At 33.8% G+C, this 9,993-nt stretch overlaps 1 protein-coding gene and 1 long non-coding RNA gene across 5 annotated transcripts; one reads left to right on the top strand and one right to left on the bottom strand.

The window, feature by feature from the left end:
• Positions 1–3,712: 3,712 nt before the first annotated feature.
• LOC111412427 (spermatogenesis-associated protein 20-like) lies at positions 3,713–9,423 on the bottom strand. 4 transcript variants are annotated; one of them, XM_023043357.1, is made up of 15 exons: positions 9,083–9,360; positions 8,917–8,989; positions 8,721–8,742; positions 8,537–8,615; positions 8,427–8,459; positions 7,666–7,814; positions 7,410–7,566; positions 6,830–7,070; positions 6,490–6,731; positions 5,982–6,245; positions 5,764–5,874; positions 4,998–5,222; positions 4,723–4,926; positions 4,220–4,396; positions 3,713–4,129 (listed from the first exon to the last, which is right to left on the bottom strand). In XM_023043357.1, the coding sequence occupies exons 1-15, from the start codon at positions 9,185–9,187 to the stop codon at positions 3,944–3,946; spliced, it is 2,268 nt and encodes a 755-aa protein (XP_022899125.1). In that variant the 5' UTR covers positions 9,188–9,360; the 3' UTR covers positions 3,713–3,943. The 4 variants fall into 4 exon arrangements, with proteins under 4 accessions (XP_022899125.1, XP_022899123.1, XP_022899126.1 ...); XM_023043355.1 differs by having other exon boundaries at positions 8,721–8,989; positions 9,083–9,325; XM_023043358.1 differs by lacking the exon at positions 9,083–9,360 and having other exon boundaries at positions 7,410–7,582; positions 8,917–8,933.
• On the top strand, positions 4,011–4,491 carry LOC111412428. The gene is made up of 2 exons (XR_002706069.1): positions 4,011–4,193; positions 4,279–4,491. It is a non-coding gene; the product is annotated as an uncharacterized LOC111412428 (long non-coding RNA).
• Positions 9,424–9,993: the final 570 nt, after the last annotated feature.

Below are 9,993 nucleotides of genomic sequence, written 5' to 3'. Positions count from 1 at the left end.
TAAGTTGTTTACGAATACCTTATGGTGATAGATAATATATATTAATAATAGTATATTTTCCTCTATAAGTTAGAAAATCATAGAGAATTTAAAAAAAAAAAAAATCCTCCGCATAGTTCGGAGAGTCGAAGTCTCCAACTCTCGGAGGGTTGCTTCCGACCCTCCGCACTGTATGGAGAGTTCACGTGAACTCTCCGGACTGTGTGGAGCATTGCTTGCTCCTCAAATTTTATTATTATTATTATTATTTTCATCACTACAAATCCATCTCCAAAACCCCCCTCTCTCTCTCTCTTCATCAGTTCAACTCTTCTCTTCCTATCTCTTTATATATGTTATTTCAAATTCTCTTAATCAATCCAAGGATACAATATTGTTATGACAAGGGCAACAAGATGCTAGTGAAGAAGCTATTAGAGAAAAAGGGTCAAGAAATTTCTCTCCTCTGCATTGTCCCATATTCCAACCATGAAATGTAAAAGAATAAGATTGAAGAAAAATCAAATAAAATGGTTCTTTTGTTGGGATTTTGACTTTCTTTTGGCGAATCCATTTCATAGCATTTCTGGGATGAATTTAAAATTTTTGTTAATTATTTTAAATTTTTCGGTATGACATTTCTTGACATTCTGCTCGATTATGTTTTTGATTTGGTTGCATATTATTGGCTTATATTCTTTGGCAAAAATCATTTGGCAAGTGTTTCCCTATATATGTTTGGGCTTCAGATTTTTTGTAATTTGGGTTTTAGATTGAGTTTGGTTTCATTACATATTATGATCAAAATGTTGCTTCAAAAGAATGAATGTAGCTAGATAAATGTTTGATGAAATGCTTAAGAGAGAGGAGGAGGCTACTGATCATAATGTTTGACTTTTAATTGATCAAAATGTAAAAAATGATTTTTCATTTTTCTCCCTTCTTAACAATAAGATTTTTTTAAAAAAATTTCTTAGCATTGTAAATGGCAATTTGCATGTTAGTTTTAAAGATTCATATGAAGAGCTCTTTAAATTTGGCCGATTTTATCTTCTTAAACATACTAGCTTTTTGTGGTACTTGTTTATAGATTGACTCGTCGAGAGAAATGAAATTGACAGAGAGCAATGAAATGGGCTCAATAATAAGAGAGAGAATGAAATTGGTTCAACTACTGAGAGAGGATGAAAAGCGAATAGCATATAAAAAGAGAATGAATTCACTCATTTATGCTGACTGCGACTTTCATGTCCTGTCTTCTTGTTTTGCTTCATGACTCTATTTCCTCTTTTCAGAATAAATGAACTAATTATGTAGAGACACATATTATACATTTGAAATTCCTTATGTCCGTGCAAAATAACTTTGAAGTCATTCTAGAGCAAATTAAACCACTGCAATGTCTCTATTAGGAATACAATTGTGCAAATTAATATGAATTAAATCTGCATTACATGGGATGTGGATTTATTTACAAATGTTGGTGATTGGTCTAAAGACAATATGTGCAAATACGGTATGCTGTAATACTATATGTTATAGTTAAGATAAAACATATTATACGTATATGCTATAATACAATGTACATCATAATATAATGAGAAATTATTGTTGTACATTTTTTTTTGGGTTGTTGTTATATTACAGCAATATACATATTACAGCATATAGCTTACCGTATATTCTATAATACAATCTGTGCGATCATGCAGTGGCTTTTTTTTTAATTTAATCATGCAACCTAATATTTGTTTAGTTTTTTATTTTATTAGTTAAAAATATGCATTAAATTTAATAAAAAAATATAATTACAAGAATAAGTTTAACTTCAATATAATACAAAAAAGTAATCATTGCTAACAACAAAAGAATCTAAAAAAATAAAGAAGAAAAAAATGAAAAAAGTAAAACTTGTGAAAAGAAGAAAATGAAAGCATGATGCCAAAAAATTTGACATTATTGTTCGAATTAGAAATGCATTATTGATAAACAAAAGACTTTTGCAGTCACCATATTAAAAGTATGGATTATTGTGTTGTGTTAAAATTTTTTTAAATAATAGTGATAATTCTTCTTATTACGCTAATAAAATTACAATAATTTTTTTTTATAAATAGCATAAACAATCATTTTTATTTTCAACAAAAAAACACATTTAAAAATTAACAATTTCAGAATCACTTTTTTTTTATATTCCCGAAAATACAATTATAAAAAAGAAAACAATATTGAATTACAAAAAAATAATATCTGCTAAATACGATATCTAAAGACAATATGTGCAAATACGATATGCTGTATATATGGTATGTTGTAAATACGATATGATGGAAATACAGTATGCTATAAATACGGTGTGCTGCATATACGGTATGATGCGAATATGATATGCTGTAAATACGATATGCTACAAATATGGTATGCGTAAATACGGTATGTTGCATATACGATATGTAAAGTGCATATACAATATGAATGAATCCGGTTTCGTCCACTACAATAAATTTATACCGTATATGCTGTTTATCGTATTTGCAACTTACCATATATGCAGCCTATCGCATTTGCACGCAATTTACCGTATTTACAGTTTATCGTATATGTTACCTACCGTATTTGCAGCTTACCGTATATATCGATTTTTGCACTTACAAATACCGAGAATGCAGAACACCATTCACTTACCAAACCGAATGTCAAAAAAAAATTTCAGATTTTTATTTTTTTAACATAAGTATAAAATAAATATTAAAATATACGAAGGACAAAATATAAAACGCATATGAATGTTCAAGTCAATTTATAATTTTGTGCTCAATCTTCAATTTCCCAATATTACACAAAATTTAGAAATATAATTTTCACATTCAACTCAATCATATCAACACTATCAAAAAATACAGCAAAATAGTTTGTATAATTTCGTATATTTTTTATTCTAGCATATTTTTTCTAAATAACACAATATTGTTGCAATTGTAAAAATAATTTACAATTATTTTCTTATATCATAAAAATATTTTTAGATATTACGTCAAAAATTTTCAAAAAATTAAAATTTATACGTTAATAAAAATACGATAAATACAAATTTCCTGCACCGTGACATAGACTTGTGTTAATATAATTCGTCCAAGTAGCGTAGTGTGCATTTATTGGAAGAATCCAAAAGGCAAGGTGGTAGGTATAAATTGTGGCCGTCCTACGGCGACAGGTACCGAAACATTCCCACCTGGCTCCTCTATTCTATTCACTCAATCACCGCTTGGATCATTGACGGTAGGTAGTTGATAACTGCTTGACGTTTGTCTAGTGTAGGACAGTAGTAGAACATGTAGACGTATAAATTGTTGTAACTAAAATGTTTCTCATTTTCTGATTTTCCTAAATTTCCCCTTTTAACAGATCAGTTTCTCAAAAGGTGATTCCTTACCAGAATCAGGAGTTGCAGTTATAGAGAACAAACTGCTATCAGAAGCAGTGCTGCAGTCTATAATTGGCGAGCACGGTGTTTCCCCTGAAGCAAAACAAAGTTTAGCTGCAAGGCTATCAGAATTCTTCAAAAAATGTTCTTCAGCTAGTCAAGAACTGGAATCCAAGAAGACCACCGTCCCAAAGGGCAGCCAACCGGGAACTCAAAATGCTGTAGCAGCAAATAATCGTTGAGCCAATATGGTATTTCACAGTAAAGTTGTTTGAGCAGTGAGCTTCTTTATCACTTGTGTTTGTGTAATAAACTTCCAACTTTGCTTTTGCTTGTATATAATATTATTATGTGAACAAGTGAAATATCCATCTGTAGACCATGAACAAGAGCTAATATTTAATTATTTATCTACGTAAAATATAAATGGATGCATACGCTCTTAAATGCTAACCGACACCACAAAACTACTGAAACAAGTAATAGACTAACGTACTCATTTACACCAGCAACTTGTCTTTCAACGTCGTGGTTTTTTCTTCATTTCGAGAGCAGAGACTCGAGTGTCTTTGGATTGCCGACAGGAGGACTGCAGGTGAAGTTTTGGCACACAAGAGCTACAACCTTATCAGCAGCAAAGTTGCTTCTAGCCATTGCAGCAATATTTCCGTTAGTCTCCTCCCAAAACCCCCTTTCTTCATCATCGCTGGGATCTATGTGGATCACCTGCACTCAATTGGACCGAACTTCGAGTAAACGGGTTTGATGATAGGAATAAAAGGAAAGCGAGGTGGGTAATGTGTGTAAGTACTCAACTATTCGATTAGGATCGTATGATGCATGCGCGGCAGCTAACATGCTGTCAAATTCTGCAGAAGGCTTACATCCAACCAGGACTACTTGTCTGTGGGAAGACACAGAGTGCATATCTGCAGCACAACACATCAATGGAACAGCCATTGCTGTATCTTTCAACCTCTTCTCAAAAACAGCCTGTAGTGACATAGATCACGCAAGGACAAGAGTAAGCAAGAGAGACGAGATTCCGAGCATGTTCAGCTAAGCTTATAAAAAGTTTTCCTTCGCAAGCATGTTAGAATTATCTTATTTTTAAGTTAAAAAAAAAAAAAATTATGTTAATATTATATTAACTCGTACCTAAGAGCTAACTAGTTAACTTCTTTCTAAATTTGACCAACAAACACAATCATTAATTTTAAATCTTGTTTATTTGCTTATAAGTTGACATTTTAAAAGCATAGCTGAAAATGCTTGCAAACCGCGAAAAGCAGAAATATTTTAACAAAACAAAAGCATACCAGAAGGCGTTCTGCATTGTGCCTGTAGCTATCGGACTTACTGGTGCTGACCAGGGAAGCTAACCTTATAAGGTTGATGACAGAAACACTTTTTGCGGAGGGCTCTGCACCATCATGATCTTCTTTCACTCGAAGGAGAACAGAAGGATCTTCCCCCGGTGTGTTGAAGTAACCTCCGCCCTCTTTATCAAGAAACAGTTCGTCCTGAAAAGAATCAAATTTATAGAGCACGCAAGAACTAAATTCGAAAGGACAAGTTGCTTTTAGATTTTTACTTGCATGTGCTGCAGTTCAATTGCCCATGCTAGCCAAAATACTGAACCACCTAACTCATAAAGATCCAGTAGTCCGGATATCAGAAAGGCGTAGTCGTCCAAAAAACCAGGTGCTTTAGAAGGGCCATTCCTGAAACTGTGTTGCAGCCGGCAAGTTTGCTGATTATAAAGATTTTTTCTAATAAAAGATGCCGCCTTTTCAGCAACTTCCATGTACTCCTCGGACTATGATCCACCAGACAGAAGAGGTTAAGATATTCATTTAGCTATAAAAGAATACAGTAACATGCAAGAACATGAAAACTTAGGGAAGATGAAGCCATATCGTCAAGGATATCAGTGCAAAATCCAGGAGGTTCCTAAGTATGATGCTCCGAACAATTATCATGGTTATCGAATAAGGTCCAAAAACATGCACACACTCACAACAATCAATTAAACTCCTGTAAGAAGCGCCTAAATACGTCGTGTCAGACACACCCTACTATTTTCTTCTCCCTATAACCCGGACGAAGAAATTTGCATCTTTTCCCTTGATTTGATCCTACCTTCGCTTATAACCCCAAGGCAGAGGACGGCATAAAAAGATTCAATGGACAACAGAGACGCGTTGAAATAAAAATAACCAACTGTGAATTCAAATTCCAGAGATTAAAAGCGCTATATAAATCATTTTGCTCATTTGCCATTCTGAAACAAAAACCTTGTGTAAAATGACAATTCCTGATCAACTTATTTCACAAGCCAAAGAAGTGCAGTATCTTACAGTAGTTCCAGTAACAGGAAAATAGAATTTTGTTCCTTCCGGTTCACCCTTCAGAATTTTAGAAGCTCTTGCAAATGAAGAAATTGCAAGTCCATTCCACGACACGATGACCTAGACAACATCAGATGGCTAACATTTCATTTACAATCCAATAAACCCACACAGACACACACTAACATATAAGAGCAAATTATCAATTCCTGTCTACCAAAAAATACCTTATCATCCAAATGTGGCCTCGGGCGTTTTGATCTCATGTCAAATAGCTTTTTTCGACACATCCCCAAAATCTCTAGATACTTCTCAACAGGCATACCAAATTTTGATGCCATTGCAGAATTACTATTTCTCTCTATAAGCACATTTTTACCCTTGAATTCATTGTGAGTATCACTCATACTTGAAAGATCACAGTTACCAGTTGGTTTAATGTAGTAGTGCTCTTTAAATAGATTTGCATGTTCTCCAAGTATGTCTTCAACCTTTCAAGATGAAGAGATTCATCATAAATTAAACAAATAGTGAGGCCCACACATGAAAAGAAACTCCAAAATACATATAATAGTTAGAATTTCAAATCGAAGATCACAAAAAGGAATATAGAACAGAATGGGAAGTGCTTGTCAATCATAGATCAGTGCTAGCTACCATTACTAGAGAGGAGTAATAACAATTCATTATGTAAGGGCAAAGTCTCCTCAACAAAACCAGCAAAAGTAAGAGTACCTCACGACTGGTCCAAACATAAAAAGCACCCTCCTTTTTCTTTGTAGCACCTTCAGATTCTGCACTATCAGCATCTTCCGCCGAAAAGATTTCACCATTAGGACCAATCATATCTCTCCTTAGATAATCGAGAATATCCCGGGACATGGTAGAATAGAACACATCTTTTGTGATGGAAAAGACATCAAGATAGACATTAGCAAGTTGCCCTTGGTCATACAACATCTTCTCAAAATGTGGTACTGCAAGGAAATTGGGTTCTCTTGACAACTCAGTTAATGCAATAAGTAAACATCCACCAGTGTTGGTTTAATAGACCTACTAAATGAGGCGGACTAACCATGCCAACATTCATCCACACTGTATCTGTGGAAACCACCACCAACGTGATCGTGAATACCACCCCTGGCCATGCATTGTAATGTAATGGTCACCATGCTTAAATCTTCATTAGCTCCATTCAATTTCTCTGCCTCCTTTAACTTCTTTGAATGATAAAGCATCAACTGGACCTCAACTGGTCGAGGGAATTTTGGTGCAGAACCAAACCCACCATACTTAGAATCGAAACTGTCAGCAAGCTATAAAAAAAATTAAACAAAAAATTAGATACAAGTAAACTCTATGAAGCATTAGAAATTTTAATAGTGGTAACCGTATCATGGCAAGGATTTAATTGGTTATGTAGCCTACTCTTGAGAAGCTAAATTACAATTACGAAACAAATAGAACATAAAAGAACAAAGCCCTTTTAATTTTAATTTTCTGAATAAAACAATGCAGAAAAAGATGGCAGTGTCAATCAGCCGAAGGAAAATTTTCCATGCAGTTTCAAAAAGTATGTCTTCAAATCCAACTTCAAAAAATCAATATATCGTGTTCGATGATAGCAATAAATATTTAACCTCAGCAAAATTTACCTTTTCAGCACATAGCTTCAATGCCCTTTGTGGAACCCCATCTGGTAGCCTATCTAGTCTCGCAGCAGTAGATAATGCTTCTGATAATTGCTCTATTGCAAAAGACCCACTTTGTACAAGTAAATCTCTCTTAAGGTCCCAAGCTTCCTTCACCTTCCTGAAAGATAAAAATGCTAATGGGCTCAATCAGGGATAAGATTGGTGTACCATCAACCTCAACCTCAAACAAGAACTACATATTCATGGAAGGCATTACCTGAGTATGGATTTAAATCCAGGCCTTCCATATTTATCCTCTGGAGGAAAGTACGTCCCACCCATCAATGGCTTTAGATCAGGTGAAAGGAAGACACTGAGTGGCCAACCACCACCACCATATAAAGCTTGCACATATGTCATGTACACCTGGAGAGTAATGAAAGCTCTCGGACCTCAGCAAAGCACAAGATTATATACAAGAAATTGATTTTGGCGATAAAAATGGCAGGATAATTTCAAGGTTCTATTATACCTTTTCTAACCGATGCCTGCATTCAACAAGGGAAAATACCAAGCCAATTACTTTTTAAAAAATGTATTTAGCACTAGTAGAGAAGTAACAAGTTTTCTTTTATTAGGCCTCACAAAAACCTATTCCCGCACCACTGCTTCAATGAATGAGCAGAAGAGCGTAAATATGAATTCAGAAAAAAAAAAAATGTCCAGATTAATAAGAAACAATTTCGAGCAAGAAATTAAGCCCTTGTTTGACAACCATTATTTGAAAACTTTTTTTTTACATACTCATTTTTAGCCATACATTCACACAATAAAATATTCTTCACGTAAACACAAAACCTTTTCCTACTTTTTAACCACACATTCTCCTAGAAATCACTATTCATTACTTTTTTTTTTCTAAACAATGGTTGTCAAAGCTAAATTGATAAAGCGTTCATACTACATTTAAGAAAATAATGTTGCAAGATGAAAACAAATGATATAACCTCCTTGCTGATACTAGGATGCAAAGCATACCTTATCAACGTCTGGTCTTTCTTCTCGATCGACCTGCCAAGGGAACTTGTTAAATCATTCACACTACATTTAAGAAAATAAATGAGCTTCTTGGATTATAAGCAGCTCACCTTGATACTAACAAACCAATCATTGAGCAATTTGGCAACTTCTTCATTCTCAAAAGATTCGACCTCCATTACATGACACCTTAATTGATTAAACATTGTCCACAAAAAAAACAATCTTTAGCCATTTCAATATTTATACAGCTCCAAAAGTAAATCAATTTTAGAAAAATGATAAAAGTCATACCAATGGCATGTGCTATACCCAACTTCAAATAAATGAAACCGCATTATCGCATAAATCCAATTAGCAAAAGCATACGAAAAGGAAATCGAGTCAATTGAATTCCAAGGATTAAAAATAATAATAATAAATAAAAATAAAATTGAAGATGAAAGGGTCAAAGGGGGTTTTAACGTTAGTTGGAAAAATTGGAATATACTTGACAGGAAAATGGGCACATCTCTTCTAAGAGCTTCAGAAAATGCGTCTTCACCCCACGGATACCAATCAACCTTTTCAAAAAAATTGAAAAAAAAAAAAAATTGCTTTACCAAATTTCTAAGCAGGTGATAGCTCAAGAATTTTTAACGTTTCGGCATACATACAGGATTATGTGCATGTTGAAGAAGGTAGGGACTATGTTCAGCCGCAAGACGATTTCTATGGTTGTAGGTCTTCGACGACGACGTTTCTGAGGTATGTTCCGCCATGGCCAAGACTCTAGAAATTGAATACGCCGACAGAAAACGGTCGACAAAGGCCAAGTAACTGACGCAAATGAATTACTGCTACAAGTATTCCTACAAGTTGTAAACGAGTGGAATCTTTTAGCTGAATTTTTTGTGAAATAGTGATGGTGGCAAGCAGAGGTAGTAGACAAAATTAACAGCCTCTTGAGCATTTGGGGATTTTATTATGGAAAGAAAGAGAAGGAAAACGGGAGAAAATTTGACAAAGATGAATGACTATTGCCACGTGGCGGGTTATGCAGAATGCAACCTGTTGGGCCTTTACGTATCAAGGCGGTTAAGGATAAATAGATAAATAAGTAAATAACGTGAAAATAAATTTTAGCCCACGTTTGACTAACTCAAAAATCAGATCAAAATCAATAATTAATTATATTGAACACAACTTCGATTTTTCAATCACATATTCTACTATTTTTTATTAAAGTTTACTAAAAATTTAACTTTTATTTATACCAAGCTAAGGGCCTCTTCAATAGTAATTTTAAGAATTGATTTTTTGATTGTTAAAGAGAAAAGTTAATCCTACATGTAGTGAAGAAATAAAAAATGACAACTAAAATAGTGGAATAATAGTCAAAAAATTAATTTTTTAGATGAAAATTACTACCAAATGGAGGTTAAGTAATTTATTTATTTTGAGGTTGAAATTACTTAAATACCTTTATCTAATTATACGGAAAATTTCAAATGTTAAAAGCATATTAAAAAAAAAAAAAAGATGTAGCCCAATTTTGATGGCCCCTACTACTGTCCTGCCCCTAGAG

The sequence above is a fragment of the Olea europaea genome, chromosome 16 (genome assembly GCF_002742605.1).
Source record: "Olea europaea var. sylvestris chromosome 16, O_europaea_v1, whole genome shotgun sequence".
NCBI classification, from domain to species: Eukaryota; Viridiplantae; Streptophyta; class Magnoliopsida; order Lamiales; family Oleaceae; genus Olea; species Olea europaea.
The sequence above is the reverse complement of the archived record's forward strand: the minus strand, read 5'-3'. Positions and strand labels throughout refer to the sequence as shown.

Bases quoted from the DNA above. Each gene is read 5' to 3' on its own strand.
- LOC111412427 (XM_023043355.1), bottom strand. From the start codon at position 9,187: ATGGCGGAACATACCTCAGAAACGTCGTCGTCGAAGACCTACAACCAT. The intron at 8,616-8,720 runs GTATGACTTTTA...TAATCAATTAAG, and splicing joins GGGTATAGCACATGCCATTG to GTGTCATGTAATGGAGGTCG. The intron at 4,927-4,997 runs GTAAAAATCTAA...GATTCTTTTCAG, and splicing joins TTGAACTGCAGCACATGCAA to GACGAACTGTTTCTTGATAA.